Raw genomic sequence first — 18466 nt, forward strand, 5'->3', positions numbered from 1 at the left:
CAACCCTATACTCAAATAATATCTGCTCTGTGGTGGTCCAGAGGGAGTCCAGACCACTAAAGCACTAAAGAGCAAAAGAGCTAACAAAGTATGCAGAGAAACAGACATTGAGTGTAGAAACAAGGTTTAGTGAAGCTGGCAGTGGGGGTAAGTATACACAGCAGAAATAAAATCCATGTACCACCTGTAAGGACACGTTGAGTGCTTAGGAATAGCCGCATAGGTGGAAAACAAAAGCCAAAAGGTCAGATGGTCCATCTCTCTCTCTCTCTCTCTCTCTCTCTCTCTCCTCAAAGGAATGAGCTCCTCGCTGACGTCAGCACGCAGTCAGGCAGAGCTGCTGCTGTAAATGTGGCAGTGAGACACAAACTGATGCCTCACACAGACTCGGGAGCAGCTTGGAGGGCGATGGATTTCCGTTCTAGAGGAGAATAAGTTCTGTCTCAATGTGTCTCCCTCAGGATTTTAGTGATGAGGTGGCTCCTGTCGTGGATTCTTTTGGTAGCCAGTGGCCTCCATCAGGTGAATGATCTTATCACTGGTTGTGTGTATCTGCATGTCGAGATCTTACAGAGGCACAGTTGGGTTGTAAGTTCAGGGAGGAGTGAGATGTGGGAGATGCTGAAAGTGGTCATTAGCACACAGAGAAGTTGGTTGAATGTTCTTGCGCTTTATGAGGTGGCAACACGTTATACAGTATTTAGCGTTAACTGTGATTCAGGATTGCCGTGTTAAATGTTACAGTATATACCGGCTAAAGGATGAAGCGCTGCTTACGAACACGCTTACTTTAGATGGAGCGCAGTGGCTAAGGTTGGTGTCGTCATTGGCATGTCTTACCATCATATTTAATCGATAGCCGTCATCATGATGAACTGACGTGGGATCAGTTACATCTTCCCTGAAGTTACTTCATGTTCACTAACTGTACTTCTGCACTGTGAAAACTAACTCAATGCTGCCCCCCTGTGCATCACTGGTGTTGCAGCATGGTATTACAGAACAGTGTTTTTCACCTTTCTCTTTCTCTTTGTTCTCGTCATAAAGGCCCTGTCCCAAAATTCCACTGCCACTCCTCTTATGACCACAGAATTGGACCCCTACAACAGGACACAGTTCTGTAAATGGCCTTGCAAGTGCCCCAAGAGCCCCTCTGTGTGCCCGCCTGGGGTCAGCTTGCTGACGGACGGCTGTGACTGCTGTAAGGCCTGTGCCAAGCAGGTGGGCGAAACCTGCAATGAGAAAGACACCTGTGACTACCATAAGGGACTATACTGTGATTACAGCGCTGACAAGCCTAGGTACGAAAAAGGAGTATGTGCATGTAAGTGATTCATACTAATCAACTGTTCTTACTTCATAATCTGTTTATCTACCAGCTAATCATACCTTAACACAACACCTGATGCAATATATATATGCCCACCAGTGTAGAACAAAAAGATCACCAAACTTCATGCCTTCGGTGGCAAAAGGGTTTTTGAGTCAAGGGCCGAAAAGACAAAAACAAGATACAAATAACGAATGTTTTAAGGTTTTATGTAATTACACTATATTTTGTTATTTTGTGATTGAAATATAAAAAAGTACCATTATTAATAATATATTAAAAAATATATTATGTTGATGTATGACTATCTATCTATCTATCTATCTATCTATCTATCTATCTGTATATGTATATCTGTATATCTACTATATTGGCAAAAGTATTTGCTTGTATGCCTTCACACGCATATAAACTTGAGTGACATCCCATTCTTAATCCATAGGGTTTAATATGTTGGCCCACCCTTTGCAGGTATAACAGCTTCATCTCTTCTGGGAAGGCTTTCTGCAAGGGTTAGGAGTGTGTTTATTGACCAATTTTTGACCATTCTTTCAGAAGCACATTTGTGTGGTCAGACACTGATGTTGGACGAGAAGGCCTGGTTCCACTCTAATTCATCCCAAAGGTGTTCTATCTGGTTGAGGTCAGGACTCCACAACAAACTTGCTCATCCATGTCTTTATGGACCTTGCTTTGTGCACTGGTGCGCAGTCATGCTGGAACAGGAAGGGGCCATCCGCAAACTGTCCCTGCAAAGTTGGGAGCATGAAATTGTCCAAAATGTTTTGGTAACTTGAAGCATTGAGTTCCTTTCACTGGAACTAAGGGGCCGAGCCAAACTCCTGAACCACAACCCCACACCATAATCCTCCCTCCATCAGACTTTACACTTGGCACAATGCAGTCAGACAAGCACCGTTCTCCTGGCACCCGCCAAACCCAGACTCGTCCATCGGATTTTCAGACGGAGAAGCGTGATTCGTCACTCCAGGGAACACGTCTCCACTGCTCTAGAGTCCAGTGGCGGTGCTTTACACCACTGCATTTGACGCTTTGCATTGCGCTGGGTGAAGTAAGACTTGGATGCAGCTACTCGGCCATGGAAACTCTTTCCATGAAGCTCTCTACACTGTTCTTGGGCTAATCTGAAGGCCACATGAAGTTTGGAGGTCTGTAGCAATTGACTCTACAGAAAATTGGTGACCTCTGTACACCATCTGCTGACCCTGCTCTGTCATTTTACGAGGCCTACCACTTTGTGGCTGAGTTGCTGTCGTTCCCAATCACTTCCACTTTGTTATAATACCACTGCCAGTTGACTGTGGAATATTTAGTAGTGAGGAAATTTCACGACTGGACTTGTAGCACAGGTGGCATCCTATCACGCTACCATGCTGGAATTCATTGAGCTCCTGAGAGCGACCCATTCTTTCACTAATGTTTGTAGAAGCCGTCTGCAGGCCTAGGTGCTTGGTTTTATACACCTGTGGCCATAGAAGTAATTGGAACACCTGAATTCAATGATTTAGATGGGTGATTGAATACTTTTGGCAATATAGTGTACATATATAGCTCTAGGACCACTTATCAGTTTATTGATAATTACCAATAATGACCATGAAATTGAGAAATTAGTTAATTTTTTAGCAGCATGGTGTGTGCCACTGATCCTACAGCAGTGCTGTATTTCTGTGTGTGGTAGAGTTTGCGGTGCTGCTTGTGCTCAGAGCTTCTTACATTAAAAGGAATAAACAAACAAAACATGAACTGTGACAGGAAAGATATCATGTGGTAATGTGTACATTTTCAAAACTTAACATTATGTGAAAAGGCCTTTGTCATCCGCTGTGGCACAAATGCAAACAGCCCTAGACATGCTCAGCATATACCTGTAGTACCACCTCGATTTTAAAGGTAAAAACATTGTTAATGAATTTTGTCCCAATTTATGGACATTTCTGAATTGCTTATTGTATAAACACTTCTTATAATGCACTTTAGTTGTATATTTACTTGCGCTTGTGGCTATCAGGCTCTTGCCACTCACTCTCTCATTTTGTCTGTAATTCAAAAGCTGCACAAAGAAAGTCTTCATGCTGATGATGTCATCAGTGCTGCTGTGTATGTGTTTCAGATATGATGGGGTCAGGGTGTGAATATGATGGTGTTATCTACCGTAATGGGCAGAGTTTCCAGCCCAGCTGTAAGTACCGCTGCCTGTGTGTGAATGGAGCAATTGGATGTGTGCCCCTGTGCACTGACTCCCTGCCGCCCCGGGTGTGGTGCCAGTCGCCCAAGCTGGTGAAGATTCCAGGCAGGTGCTGTGAGCAGTGGATCTGTGATGAGCCTCGAAAACCACGCAAGACCAGCCCCAGACATGCTGTGGAGGGTAAGGACCACTTTAGTGAGCTTAAATTTCCCATTTAAACAGTAAACTATCAGCTTTGTATTTATCAAGTTTCTGTTGATTGAGGGAAAGTTCTGATGTGGTGTAGCTGCATAACCTATCGTTTGTTAATCACTATCACGGTATTGATCTTTGAGTAACACTTTATTTGAACCCTGCTACATAACATTGATGTAATGACATAAACATGTTACAGTAAATTGCATATGCTGTCATGAGTTTTCAAATTATGCCCAGTTATATAGTTATATAGAAATTTTTGATTTCATGACAGCTAACTAAACTATGCATCAAAAAGTAGCATATAACATACACTGCATGGTCAAATGTATGTGGACACCTGACCTTCACTACTATAGGAGCTTGTTGGATTTTAGTCTAAAACCATGGGGATTAATATGGAGTTGGCTGCTCCTTTGCAGCTATAACTGCCTCTGCTCTTCGAGCTTTCTTCAAGATTTTTGCATGGGTCTGTGGGGATTTGTGAGGTCAGGCTCTGATGTTGAATTAAAAGGACTGACTCATCAATCAACAGTCCAGTTAATTCCAAAGGTTTTCAGTGGGGTTGAGGTCAGGGCTCTGTGCAGGTCACTGGAGTTCCTCAACACGAAACCTGTCAAACCATGTCTTCATGGACCTTGCTTTGTAATGCAGTCATGCTGGAACGAGAAAGGGTTTTTACCAAACTTTTGTCACAGAGGTGAAAGCATATAATTGTCTAAAATTATTTGTATGCTGTAGCATTAACTTTACTCTTTACTGGAGCTAAGGTGCCAAGGCCAATCCCTGAAAAGCAGACCCAGACCATTATACCTCTGCACCAAACTTTACTCTTGGCACTATGATGTGTCCAACACACCAGATAGTGAAGCATGATAGTTAAGCATGATTCATCACTCTATAAAACACGTTTCCACTGCTCCAGTGTCCAATGGCAGTGTGCTTAATGCCACTCCAGGCGACGCTTGGCATTGCACAGAGGGATCTTAGGCCTGTGTGCAGCTGCTCAGCCATGAAAACCCATTTCATGGAGCTCGCAACTCACAGTTATTGTGCTGATGTTTCCAGAAGCAGTTTGGAGCTCTGTAGTGAATGATGCAACGGAGGATAAGCAGTACACGCATCAGCACTTGGTGTAAGTTTGGTGGTCTACCACTTTGTAGCAAAGTTGTTGTTACGCCCAGACACTTCTATTTCACAATAATAGCACTTACAGTTGACCAAGGCAGATCTCGCCGGGCAGATATTTCATAAATGGACTTGAGGCAGAGGTGGCATTTTGTGACAGTACCACTTTTAAAGTCACCAAGCTCTTCAGTACAACCCATTCTACTGCCACTCTTTGTCCATGGAGAATCCATGGCGATGAGCTTGATTTTATGCACCTGTTAGCAACGAATGTGACTGAAAACCTGAACTCAGTAATTAGGAGAGTATCCACATACTTTTGGCCATACAGTGCAAGTTATCAAGACATCAAACATTACATCATCTGTCATCTGTCTTGACTTATTACTTGTTACTGTTATATCACTGAACAAAATCTGTCATGATAACACATGACAGCAAATGACGTCTGCCATGATATGTAGCAGGTTATGATGGTTGTGTCTGTATTATGTTGAAGGGTTCAAGTAGTGAAGTGTTACCAACCTTTGCAATATGGATATAATAGGGGGCTGAGTAGTGTAATCTGACAACAAATGCAGAAAGACATTTTTGTTGTGCTCTGAGCATCCTGCTCTGCCTCAGATATTATTGATGAGCGTTCTTAGATTTTGAATCAAGGCCAACAAATGTCAATGTATCTAAACAATGCACACTTCAATTCTGCCACCTCAAGAGCTCACTGCTACATTTTTAGTATATCCTAAGGCCTGTCACTGTCACAATATAAGGCATTGTGTTCACAATATGGTATTTTATGTGGCCAGTTTATAGACCTCAAGGGTTTAGATGGATTATGCAACTAGAGTGTTTTATGTCTTACTTAGTGTCCCTAAGCACCAATGACATCTGGCACAAGAACTGCATTACCCAGACCACCCCCTGGAGCCCCTGCTCAAAGACCTGTGGGCGGGGCGTATCCTTGCGAATTTCCAATGAAAACGCACAGTGTGAGATGGAGAAAGAAACCCGACTATGCAACCTCCGACCCTGTGAGGTGGACATTACCAAACACTTCCGGGTAATGATGCAATTTATTTATTCATTTCATTACTGTGTTAAAACCTTGTATGGGTAGATATACCACCAATGGGAAATTCTGGTGTTACCGTAGCATAAAAACACAGGATGTTGTATAGACATAAAATAATTACACATACTGCATATATTTAAACATAGATACAGTACAAAGACAACAAAATGCAAATTATATCAAGCATATTTTTGTATGTGTATCTCAAAACTGTGTATCTCACAGTGGCAGCATGTTTATTTGGTCACACATTTTGTTCTTTACCAAACTTTATGTCCAAACATACTACTCATATTATAATGAGGGACATTTGTCCTATTAAGCAAATCTTTCTCACTGTCATAATTTCTTTTACCCAGCCAGGAAAGAAGTGCCTGAACATCTACCGTGAGCGTGAGTTTCAGAACTTCACCATCTCCGGTTGTATCAGCAAGAAGCCCTACTGGCCCAAATATTGTGGTGTGTGTTCTGATGAGCGCTGCTGCATCCCCTACAAGTCTAAGACAATCGAAGTGGAGTTTGAGTGCCCCAATGGATCCGTCTTTACATGGAAGTACATGTGGATCAACGCCTGCTTCTGTAACCTCTCCTGCAGGAACCCCAATGATATCTTTTCTGAGCTGCAGCCCTTCTATGAGCACGGTGAGATCATGAATTGAGAAGACCGCTGATTTATGGTCATACGTGGATTCCTCATGTCAAATGGTAATATTTTCACTTTTGTGCGTTCAGATAATATATTTGCACGCTTAATGTGGAAGCCAATTTCCACTTTTGGATTCAGAGTATTGGAGAAGAACCCTGTGTGTTATTAGATTTTGGATTGTGCTCCAACAACTTGGAAGGAATTTATGGTGGTCAGTCATTTGGAATATATTTGCTGAAGAGAGTTTCCTTGGACGTTTTTTTTGTCCTCTGTCTCTTCAAAGTTCATATTGAGTTCCTAAGTGCAATGAGTGGACGACTAGCTCATGTAATATTTGTTTGATCAAGAGATTTGGAAATTGATTTCATTGTAAAATAAAATGTTAAAACTGTTAGAATATGGAAATATTGTTTCACAAATGTATGCTATTTTTCTATTAATGACATGAGAATATAGTGTTTTAGGAACGCCAGTGCAAAAATTGTTTCAACAATAGGTGAATATAGTCTATAGATATATGTCATGTTTATTGTTTAATGCTAAATTTTTGTATCATTTTCGTACAATCCTTTAATATTATAATGGGAGATAAGAGCACTTTCTGAAACCTGTAATAATTAGCTTTTGTACAAATACTGTGTTCATTTTACAGCTTGTTGAAGAGAAGAGAGTACAGATAGGGCATTCTTAATGTTGCATGGGAAAAATCATATGCTAACATTTAACTCAGACATAAAATGCTTTTGATATATTTTTATACAGCTATATAGGTTTGCCCATGTATCACTGTGATAAATATGCAATGGATCTCATAACTTATTTACTACATTCAGAAGTAATGAGGCTTGTGAGACAAGTGTGTTCTAGTATCTCTGCTGATTAAAGAAGCAGCCTAGCAAATGCACATTCTGAGCATGTTTTGAAATTTCATTATAAAGGGATATATATCACCATGCGATTTAAGGAAAACCTTGTTCTTCTTGTTTAGTTTTTTTATATCTAGTTTACATAGCATGACAGAGGTGCACTTAGTACACACAGACTAGTGTTGTTGTGATGCTATTCAGAGCTTTAATTTCTCATTTGGGGAAAGTTCTGGATGCATCCACTCATGGCCAGCATTTGTAAATTTGTTTGATGTCCATGCTGGAGGTCTGCAATATACAGTAGAAAGTCAATGGTAGCATAAAGACTAAATCTAACATTTCATTCTTCACTGCTGTAACATAGAAAAATTCCCCCATAGCTTCACATCAGCTATTACAAGTACCCCGCAATGCACCTCCTCAGATACATATCATCACACATTTATCCAACCAATACATCAAAGTGCTTTCAGTTTTTCAGGAGCATATTATACATATGATAGTATATTAGTATTTTCATACATGATCATTCATAAAAAGTATAATACACTGATAATATAAAAGGAAAGCTTATAATACTGAGACTGACATTTTAAACTAGCTATGTTATTTCAGTGGGCTTTTTCATGCACATCCACACCAGCTCATTGAAACGCTCCCTGATGAAGATACACAATCTCTCTAATGTTCCAAATGCAATTATCACATCATTTGAGGCATTATATATTAGATTTAGACTGAAATTGAGTGTGAGGGCAGTCAGGCTTTTAGCAGGACACCTCAGTGGAATGGATGGTTGCTGGCAGGACTGGCTCAACACTGCTGTTGGAGGCACTCTCCATGGAGACATCAGTATGAGACCGTCCACGCTGACCCTCGCCGGTGTGCGTGCGGTTGCGTGTGCGGAGCCGGCTGGCATCCAGAGACGAAACGCTGTTGCCAGAGGCAGTGCGAGAGCGAGACAGACGAGTCATGCCTGCAGAAGACACTGAGACAAAGAGGAAAGCAGAGAGACAAGATGAGGTAATACTTTCATCTTACCTCTTAAACTGTGGGCTTATTATTCAGTTATTAACCATAGAACTCATTATTAAATAATTATTTAGTTTCTACTGTTGAGATCTTATGTAGTTATGGTGTTTGTGGTTAAGGCTTATTAACCAGTGAATTAAATTATGGTTGCAACAATACACATATTTTCAGATTCAATACAATTTCTGATTCTGTGGTCTGTCTCAGCACCTGACAGCAGAATTCTAACAAAATAAGTCCCAAATATCACAAAAGTAATAAGCAATATCAGAACAAAGCCCATTTTAGTGTGGGTGCATAGCATAAGGCTTACTCCACTTCAGCTATGATAGGAAGCACTCAGATGCCTAGTTTTCATCACTGATTGTTGTTTCCATGAAACAGTTATTCTATACTGTATTGAATTTTTACACCCTTAACTATGAACTATGAAAGTAATTTATAAGGTATGTAGTTACAACAGTGAATAACTGAGGAGTTTTAACACATATGCAGGTTTAACACAACACAGATTTCTCCATCCATATTAACACAAACGTTCTTGTTAGACGTTTGTAGACATTTATGAAGGCCTATGCCATCAACCACAAGCAGTATCATATAAATATATATATATAAATTCAATAAAGTTGAATAGCAAGTTATGCATGAGATGTAAATTTGCAGTGCTACTGAATAAGTGGTGGAATACAAAAGGTTTTTTCAACACACTGGTGTCATTAAAACACAAATAATGATGTGTAGGTCTTTTCTCGAATGTGGTTCACATTTTATAGAGGCTGATTGTGTAATTTAATTTATTTGTGTTTATGGTGTTCACTTACTGTAGCCAAGTCCCTGGATGAAGTATTTGAAGGCCTCGGCCAGCTTGGCTGGCTGTAACATAATAAAAAGAAACCGTAAGTGAAGTAAATACATACAGGCTCAGTTTAAAGGTCAGTTAAAATGGGAAAGTATTCTTTTAATGGGTGAATGCACACCTGGTCAACTTGGGGAAGGCCTCCACAGTCAGCCATCTATATGAGGAACATATACAAAACATGTTGCACATAACAGGTTCATCGATATGTGCTAATGGGTTCAAGTACCCCAATGGAACACAATGGTTCATGTCATCTTTCACATTTATAATTTAAAAAAGAAAAGAAATACAATAAGTCTGAAATTTGGAGACCACTAACCTTGAGAAAGGTGGTCTTCGTTGGGTTCATTTTTGAGTTACAGTCAACCTGAGAGAAAAGAAAGGTCAGCAGCATTCACATGAACACTCACATGGAAGTTTGATGTGAATGATGTGTTTTCTGATGATTATAAAAACCCAGAACATACCACAGCATCAACCGCCGGAGAGCTATCTCCCACCACCAGAAGAGCCGGACACCTAGAACAAAATACAATCTTTCAGTAAATAAAGGGAGTGTAAAAATAACGCAGAATGAAGATGAAACAGAAACACTGGCATCAGTGCTTCATTTGTAACTTACTTTAGGGTCTTCACATTGACAGTTCCACCTGCAGAGGGTCTCTCAATGTCCAGATGCCTTCGGCTGAAAAAATAGACCTCTTATATTTAACAGATCCAGGAGTGGAGAACTCTTGAGAAGATGCTAATGGATGCCAATAAATGAACCAGACTTCAGAGATACCTGTTATAGGACTTGACAAAGTGCTGAAGGTTGGTCTGGTTAATCCTGGTTGTGATGTGATGACGGAAGGTTGCAATGAGGTCATGGTTATTGTGAATCTCCTCCTGGGATAAGAACAGAATACATTCAGTAAAAAAATAATCAACCAGTCAATCATGAAGTAAATATATTTAAAATAGCTTTGGTCTCTATATACACAGTGAGCATGATCACAGAAATTATTCAAAAAAGACATTGGTAACATTTTAAGGCACAGTTAATGAAAAGGTGTCTAACTTTTAAATCTTCAAGGACTAATGAACACATATTTGTTTATGCAAGTTATTTCTTACCTTTCCAAACAGGTGGGAGATGACCATATCAGGGACAGCATGTGTCAAGCCAGAGAACTTTGGAAAAAGTCAGTTAGTTTTTAGTGAGTAAAGTAATTTTTCAAATACATGAGTTTATTAAAAGAGGTTTAAGCCACACTCCTTTTCTAATCCCCTAAGAATGAAAATCTAGGATTAAATCAATGTGTCACCATAAGCCTGCAACTGCCTGCATACAGTGAATAAGCAGAGTACCAGTCTGAAAACTGTTCCAAAGTGTCTGTACCCATTTAATACACATGATTCTAATTTAATTACAGTTCCTCAGAACTTGTATTTGGATCAAGAAAATAAATTATAGTGTTCAAATTTAAAGGTACTAGTTATAGCTGCTGGTTATAGACTGCATAAGGTGTGGCACCTTGTGTGTTGCCCAGTCCATCCAGCCCTCTGCCTGAGCATTGACGTTGATCAGGACGAGACCTTCAACTAGATCAGGGTGGTTCAACTGCAAGAGATATATATACAAGAGTGAACCCCGAGAAGACAATTGATCAATCAAGATACAAGCAGCCACTCTTCAAAATGCTGATACTTTAGAATAATTTTTCCTTGAATGTAGGCTGCATATATATTTATACAAGTGATTCTAAAGTATCAGCGTTTTGCTGAGTGGTTGCTTGTGCTTAGGACAACATTCCAGTGGATTAATGACCAGCTTGCCAATTATAATGAGTAGGATTATGCTGCCAGTATTAAGTGTCAACATACTGCTACATTCTGCAACAAGAATTTATCGGAGCCATAATCCTAGTTTAATCACAGTGGTCCGTCAAAATGCATCACAAAGAAGACAGACAGAGTTGCAACTCACAGCAAAGCGTGCAAGGATGTAGGCTCCAGCCCCGATGGCCAATCCAATAACACTCTTAATACTTGCAGAGAGAAAATATATTTTTTTAAAGAAAAAAATGTAGCTTCTTCAAGTAAAGGTGATGTTTCATATAAAAATGATAACATTTCTGACATTCAGTCTCAGAGTTCAACTGGGTCACTTACTTAAAATGCTTGAGCACAATAGGCAGGGTCTCTGCAAGCTGGTCCATCGAGGGGTAGGTGTATCTACAAAAGCAAAATTTCAGTATTTAATTTTTAATCCTGAGAGTGGAACACCATGACAACTGGATTACAGATCTCATAGATCTGGCAAAAGTCAACTCTGAACTACAGCTAGAAATAAAACATATGGATACCAGGGATGGCAAAGCTGATGAAAGTCAAGCTATAGTTCACTATACACATTTATAGTCTTGGCCTCCAGAGTTGTTTTAGCTCTGAAAACCTATAGTCTACCCCTATATTTCTTAGACTGGCTGCATTAATGTAGCAGATGCTGCATCTGTCCTAGAACAGATGGCAGATCAGACACCGGTGCCTTGCTGTGCTCTGCCTCACTCAGACCCTGGCACTGACACCATGACCTACATTCTATCTGCCATCCAGGGAGTCGTAGAGATTAGAGAGATATGTTGTGGTTTGAAGGCACAAAGATGCCTACAGAGTGACTTCTGGTGAGCAAGTTTGTGGAAAGGGTAAGAGATACTAAGATCTGGTTTTAGATTAAATGTAATCTTAGAATATCTTCCATTCCCTAAAATGCCTTTCTGCCTCACACTCACCCAGTGGGAAGGGTGCTGGCACATTCTTGTTGCCCAGGCGCATTGACGTGGCACACAGCAAAGTGGCGTGTGATTTCCTGCATGTCCTCATGGCTGAAGAAGCCATCAAAGCAGGTCTTATCTGCAGACAGCCATACACAGTCATTACAAAGCAACAAATAAAGCTTATAGTTTTAGAATTTAAACCTGGAATTTACACACACAAAAATGATTAGGCTGTGCTGTCAAGCTGTGATCAGCTACCTAAAAGCAATAAACCTCAGATACTCTTGGCATGAAAACTCAACGAGTAACATGTGAAAGAATAAGAGGATACAGATTCTTACAGTTCAGTCCAATATCATGGAAAGTAAGGATGACAGGTCGATTCTCCTTGGGGATGCCGGTCATGCTGCAGTGTACTGTGCCAAAGGGGGTCTCCACATTGTCCTCCTATGAAGAGCAAAGCCGAGGTTAGAGGTCTAGATCACAAGCTTTTAGGCCACATAAAAATATACAGCTGTGCTTAGACTAGCTTCAAATTCTCTCAAGAAGGAAGGCTGATTATACAGCAGTGGTTCCACATATCCAGGTGGTACACTCTTAAAAATAAAGCTTCCTAAATGGATGTTGGATGTGCAGTTCTAGGAAAAACCTTTAATTGGTATCAAAGCCTTTATAGTATGTAGAAGGTCTTTATACTCATGATTCTCATTTTTTAAAAAAATTTAAGAACTGTTCACTAAAAGATTCTTTAGGGAATTAAAAGTGGTCCTTCTACAGCAGGTATAGCACCAACTGAATCAGTTCACATTACTCAAGGATGCCTGCTGTTTTTAACTGCCAGTTGTAGCCTCTGGCTAGGCAGCTGTAAAGGTATAAGCAGGAATTTCTGCTAACAGACAAGTGACAGAAGCCATTACGACCAGGTAAAATCATCCATCCTTGTAGAAATCATGAAATGGGGCATGTAGAAATTATAAAAATGAGATCTCCTTTCATTTTACAGTATATCAAGTTGAGGAAGCTTTGATACAATAACGCAAATCACGTAGAATCACATTACATTAATCATTAGTATTAAGTACCTTCTGTCCTACCAGTCAGTTAAATCAGTCACTGTGGTTAATACAGTGCTGCAAAAAGGGCAACTGGAACTGTTTGCTCTCATTCCACTAGCTGAATGCAGTTTCACAATGAGAAAGTTCCTCCCTCATTCATTCATACACATTTCCTGAAAGATCTCACATGTCTTTCAGCAGAGTGGTCCAGTCCTGAGCTGCTCTATTACATACTGATACAATCTACAACCACAGTAACCCAATCTAACAATAACTAACAACCTTTTAAAAAAAAAGAACAGAACATTGCTATAAACCCGATTAAGCATCAACATGACAAAATAATCAAATCCAACCTAATCCTTTTAAAACCAGAACAAAATAAGAAAGTAACCCAATCCAGCCATAAACAACAGTCAATTACAAAACTAATTCAATGAGAAATCAATCAAAACTAGATAAAAAGTCTCAAGCAGTTCTTCTTAAACCAGCCCTCTCTGAAACCAGTTCACCAACTAAATACAATCAAAAGAGCAGTCAGCACTCACAGTGACTTCAGCCTCAAAGACAGAGTCATATTCAGAGTCCTCCAGAACCATGCTTGCTCTTGTTGTAGTGGGCTGGTAAAGGTATGTATGTATATGTTTGCTAGAGGAGATGCTGTACTATCCCTCTGCAGGCTCTGACTCCTGATGGCCAAACGTGCACTGAGCCGGATTTTATACCCCTCTGTTTACAGTGTGGCATAAGCCTCCTGCTCCCAGCATACCTTGTTTGTTGGCTAGAGGAAGGTAGCCTAATTCCTATGGAGAGGTCTCCAAATTGGGTCAGTCTGTCAGACCTGAGCAACGTGCAATGGGGCATCTCCAATTGTTTGTTTTGGGGTCACTTTAGCGTAATTGTAAGAATATGTCACTTAGATATTAATTTAACTAAAATGTGAAAAAAGGTGCAGTTTAACTGCATTTATTTGAAAATGAATGGGGAAATCTTTATAAAAATGTGTCATATAAAATTAAATGTATGTAAATGTGTTTATCATTTTACTATTTGGAATACCTTTTGAAAGGAATTTGTATTCCAGTATCTTAATTTTAATTACTAGTCTATAAACCTTTAACATGGCAAAGTCAAGTGTTGGAGGTGTACACTTGGTATACTGTGAAAATGCAGTTATATGTACAATGCAAAACACAAAGTCAGTACCGTTCATTCAGCTCGTGTGTAGCTAGTTATATCTGTAACCTTTGTTAAAACTACACACAATTGAAAAAAAAAATGAATAACAAATATAAATAAGGACATTTAAAAAAATATATTTAACAAAATTTTTTTTGCCATTTTTGTACAAACAAAAACATTTTTGGCCATTTTCATACACTGCAAAAATATATTTGATAAATACATATAGAAAGTTATTTTTTTCCATATGAAAGACAAGAAAGACAAGGCTTGGCACACTAAGTATTGTTTTAAACTGAACACGTCTCATTTATGACCTCATTATTCTAGCTGTGACCAGCAGTAAGTCTTGTTAACTGTGACAGCACAAGGTTTATGTGCTGCATGTGGTAAAGCAGCTCAAAGCAGATGGTGTTCCTCTAGGTCAAACGTCATCACTGTTCAGGCTCCCAGACTGCTTTTCACCTTCAAAACACAGTGCTGGAGTGTAGGCCTGTAATCTGTAGGGAGGATGTGCCCAAGACAGCAAGCTTTTTAGCCACTTCGGTCTGCTGACAGATCTTATTTACATTTATTCACTTTTTTCATTTAGTGCTTATACTTTATTCCATTAGCACCACTGTAACTGTGACAGATTTACCCAAATTTCCTGGAAGTGCAAACTGAAGGCGCCTGCTTTTACCTAGGAGCTAACTTCCAACACAGCACATGTGATTGTTGAAATTAGATATTCCCTTGCAGTGGTGGACCGCAAATATGTTATGTTACAAAAACTATTCCTACAACATACAGAATAATAATAATAATTCTATTCATTACGTCCAAAGCTGGAGATGCAGGCTTATCTTATTGATGACAAAGGATCCATGCAGACATCAACTCTCTCAAAACTGATTTCACAACCTCTGACATCTATATACACAATTATTTTGTTAATGGAAAGGAGTATACAAATTACATTTGCATAACCTACCCTTTTTGCCATTATCTTACAAACTGGGGGTGGAGATGCTGGTGCTAAACAGTTCTCTATTGGGATTATTATGCACTTTGTCTGTGTCACTGATCGACAGGAATGCTGAGACCCAAGTGTAGCCTGTGCATCAGGCTGTCAACAGGAAATTTGGGGAATCTGAATGTTTGCAGCTCTCTTGTAATAGAGTCCTATTATGACCTCAAAGGTGGCTTTGCCTGCTGAGTTTCTTTATTGGGCTTTAATGACAACGCAAATGAGATTTCCTTCAATCTCCATGTCTAGAACTTTGCTTCACATGTACCATGGCTCTATTCCCAGGCTTTGCATCAGGACTAGCAGTACTGTGCCAGGAGTACATCCACTTAAGTGATTGTTTAATACTCGAAAAGAAAGGCACAACATGGGTAAATTGTTCCTGGCTTTTGGCATGCTCTCTGATAAATATCTGGGCTACAATCAAATAACATCCCATATGAAAAATCATTATAAAATGAGAACAGAGTGAAGATACAGAAAATAAAGGGGCACGGTTTGTGAAAGGTAGGCCTGGGTGTGTAGTAGGAACAATTAAAATTGCACATTTCAACCAGATTACCAGGTTAGAGAATTAAATATTTCTCAATCTTACTTATTACTTCCAATTAAATTTTAATGAAGGGCAGGCATCATCAGGTTTTAATGCAGAAATCCCTTCGTTATAGATCGCATGTAATCATAGCATCTGTATGGAATCACCAAAATATATGATCTATTATCAATATATAAGGTATTTTGCTAGTGTATGCCACAACAGTGAAAGTAATAGGGCAATGTTTCCCAATCCTGAGCCCCCTGCTTATTAGTTTTTTAACTTTAACTTTGCAGCTTATTAACAAGCTCTAAATCATTTGAAATGGGTGATTTTGAGAAGATATGAGGTTAACTGGGTTCTCTTGGATGATAATTACGAATTAAAAAGAGGTTAATAACATCTACAAGGCTATAAAAGAGTCTGGGTAAGCCATATGGTGTCCTGTTCTGCCCTCAGGTCACAGCAACTGGCTGCCTGTCTCTGCTTGAAATTTACTTTGAAAGGTACCTAGTGCAAGGTCAAGGTGAACTTATTTGTATTTGATATCCACAGAGGTCTTTTGCTTTTTGTTTTTCTTCACATTTTTTATCCGGAAAGTGTTCTGTCATTTACTTTGATGGGCCATTCAAAAAATAAAACAAACAAACAACAAAAACTGTTCTCATGACCTGCCTGGTAGACCTACATAGCCAGTCACTGACCGCAGGCCCATCTGCTTTGTGGCATATGCTACTGTCTGCGGTCATCAGGTGATGACCTCCAGTTGTCCAGTGCAAACCCAGACAGCAGATTTAACCTGTTAAGGCTTATAGCTAAAATAGGACACTAGCCTCAGACCTCACCCACTGCCTAACACTAAACGGCAACAACCTCAGCTTTTTACCACATTATCTGGTAACATTGGAGTATTTTAATTTCAGATGTCACCAAACCAGCTGCTGTTGATGCTGGTAAATAAAAAAATAGAACTACATGAGCTACTCGTGAGTTCAATGCCTTACTGACCTGGTTTACATTTACACACTTGGCACGCTAGATGGCGCAGCATAGCAACATTTCGCGTCCTCCCTCTCTCGCTTTCTCTCGCTCTCTCTCTCTCTCTCTCTCTCTCTCCTTTCTTCATTCTTCTCACTAAATCCAAATAAGATGAATGAAATGAAAGGCTAACAACGGCAAACAAATAAAACAGCACAATGTCGCTCAATAAAAACTGGTTTATGTGGTTTGCAGCAGTTTCCCGCGCCCTGTTGAACGTTCTGTCCCCGCCCACCGGCAGCGTTGTATTCAATGACCTCATCTGCCTATTCTAATTATTCTGTACACACCCAGAAGAGCTTCTTCTCAAATTGAGGGTATTTCGCTCCGAATTTGCTCCAGTAACATCCTCTGCACCTCCGAGAAGCTTTACACTAGATGTTGGAACATACCCCTCTACGTTTGCCGTTGGACATGGTGATCATGGGCTCATGCAGCTGCTCCAGTGTGTCCCATCCTTTTAGCAATGCTGCTTTAAGGAGATTATACCAGCTGCATGAGCAAATGAACACCGGTGTCAGCAACGGGTTCACCTTAAAGTAGCTGAATTTACTAATCAGAAGAAGTAATTTTATACTTTTTGGCATGAAGTGCATGTGGTGTTTTGCTGCTGTTGAAACGACTTCTCTCACTAGACTAAGACAAATGTTACACAGCCGAAGTGCTATACCTGCAGTTCACAATCAGCATCAGAGAAGAGAGAATAAACAACCGAACATTAGAAATATTCAAATGTCATGAATTTGATCATTTTTTCTAAGAGAAATGTGACATGACAGCTGTTTAACATACTAGAATACGTCATCAGTCATAACTTAAAATTCAGACCAATGTTTGAAAAAAAAAACAGTAAGCAATATTTGCTAACTGCAGGCCTCATTCTCCAACTCTACCTACAAAGATCTTTCTTCTTAAAACCCACTTACGCAGTTTTCATGAAGATTCTGACATTCACAAATGCTTTAATTTGGGATTTATTCTTAGGTAAGAATAGAATCTAAGAATCTACGCACACTCTAAGGAACAAGGGTGTGCACAATTCTGTGGCTTAAGAACACGTCATGAATCTGAGGTAAACTTTATCTTACAGCTTTTCTCAAGAACACGAAAAAACTTATTGAAAACTTATTAAAAAATAAGGCCCTGTGTTTGTATTTTACAGCAAGTTTCTGATTGCTCTATGCTACAGCTTGGCTCTCTTGCATTAAACACACATTTAAACACAAAATGACAAGTTTAGATCTCAGGTTTCATGAGCTGAAAAGAAATGGCAAAAGGTCCTGACCAGTGCATTTAGATTATTCCAGTATGTATTTTTAAGTTACTGAATTAAGTGAACTCTACATTATTCAGTTAGTTAGTTAGTTAGTTAGTTAGTTAGTTAGTTAGTTAGTTAGTTAGTTAGTGTCTTATTGCCATTTAGTTGCTGGTAGACCAGGGAAATACTTTTGTGAGCATCCAATGAAAAGGATGTTTTTAGAGAGAATTCTGTATGTTTGAAGTGTGAAGTGCGTTTTCAAATGATTAAAATTCTTGTTTTTGAGA

General features: G+C 39.5%; 2 protein-coding genes across 2 annotated transcripts; one reads left to right on the forward strand and one right to left on the reverse strand.

Moving 5' to 3' along the window:
- The first annotated feature begins 330 nt into the window (after positions 1-330).
- Positions 331-7487, forward strand: ccn4b (cellular communication network factor 4b). Its single transcript, XM_017713153.2, has 5 exons — positions 331-522; positions 1048-1324; positions 3465-3719; positions 5732-5925; positions 6297-7487. Exons 1-5 carry the CDS (start codon positions 472-474, stop codon positions 6594-6596), a joined length of 1077 nt encoding a protein of 358 aa, XP_017568642.1. The 5' UTR covers positions 331-471; the 3' UTR covers positions 6597-7487.
- An 88-nt stretch (positions 7488-7575) lies between these two features.
- ndrg1b (N-myc downstream regulated 1b) lies at positions 7576-13842 on the reverse strand. The gene is made up of 14 exons (XM_017713151.2): positions 13706-13842; positions 12444-12549; positions 12118-12238; positions 11498-11560; positions 11313-11373; positions 10860-10946; positions 10460-10516; positions 10128-10231; positions 9966-10028; positions 9811-9862; positions 9663-9710; positions 9462-9497; positions 9306-9357; positions 7576-8437 (listed from the first exon to the last, which is right to left on the reverse strand). Exons 1-14 carry the CDS (start codon positions 13754-13756, stop codon positions 8217-8219), a joined length of 1122 nt encoding a protein of 373 aa, XP_017568640.1. The 5' UTR covers positions 13757-13842; the 3' UTR covers positions 7576-8216.
- Positions 13843-18466: the final 4624 nt, after the last annotated feature.

The sequence above is a fragment of the Pygocentrus nattereri genome, chromosome 3, assembly GCF_015220715.1.
Source record: "Pygocentrus nattereri isolate fPygNat1 chromosome 3, fPygNat1.pri, whole genome shotgun sequence".
NCBI lineage: Eukaryota > Metazoa > Chordata > Actinopteri > Characiformes > Serrasalmidae > Pygocentrus > Pygocentrus nattereri.

What these genes read in the sequence shown, in the direction of transcription:
- ccn4b (XM_017713153.2), top strand. Translation starts at nt 472, where the DNA reads ATGAGGTGGCTCCTGTCGTGGATTCTTTTGGTAGCCAGTGGCCTCCAT. An exon ending in CCCCAGACATGCTGTGGAGG is followed by an intron (nt 3,720 to 5,731) that starts GTAAGGACCACT and finishes TGTCTTACTTAG; the next exon opens with TGTCCCTAAGCACCAATGAC. An exon ending in ACATTACCAAACACTTCCGG is followed by an intron (nt 5,926 to 6,296) that starts GTAATGATGCAA and finishes TCTTTTACCCAG; the next exon opens with CCAGGAAAGAAGTGCCTGAA.
- ndrg1b (XM_017713151.2), bottom strand. Translation starts at nt 13,756, where the DNA reads ATGGTTCTGGAGGACTCTGAATATGACTCTGTCTTTGAGGCTGAAGTC. An exon ending in TCTCCCACCTGTTTGGAAAG is followed by an intron (nt 10,232 to 10,459) that starts GTAAGAAATAAC and finishes TTCTTATCCCAG; the next exon opens with GAGGAGATTCACAATAACCA. An exon ending in GCCTTCCCCAAGTTGACCAG is followed by an intron (nt 9,358 to 9,461) that starts GTGTGCATTCAC and finishes ATTATGTTACAG; the next exon opens with CCAGCCAAGCTGGCCGAGGC.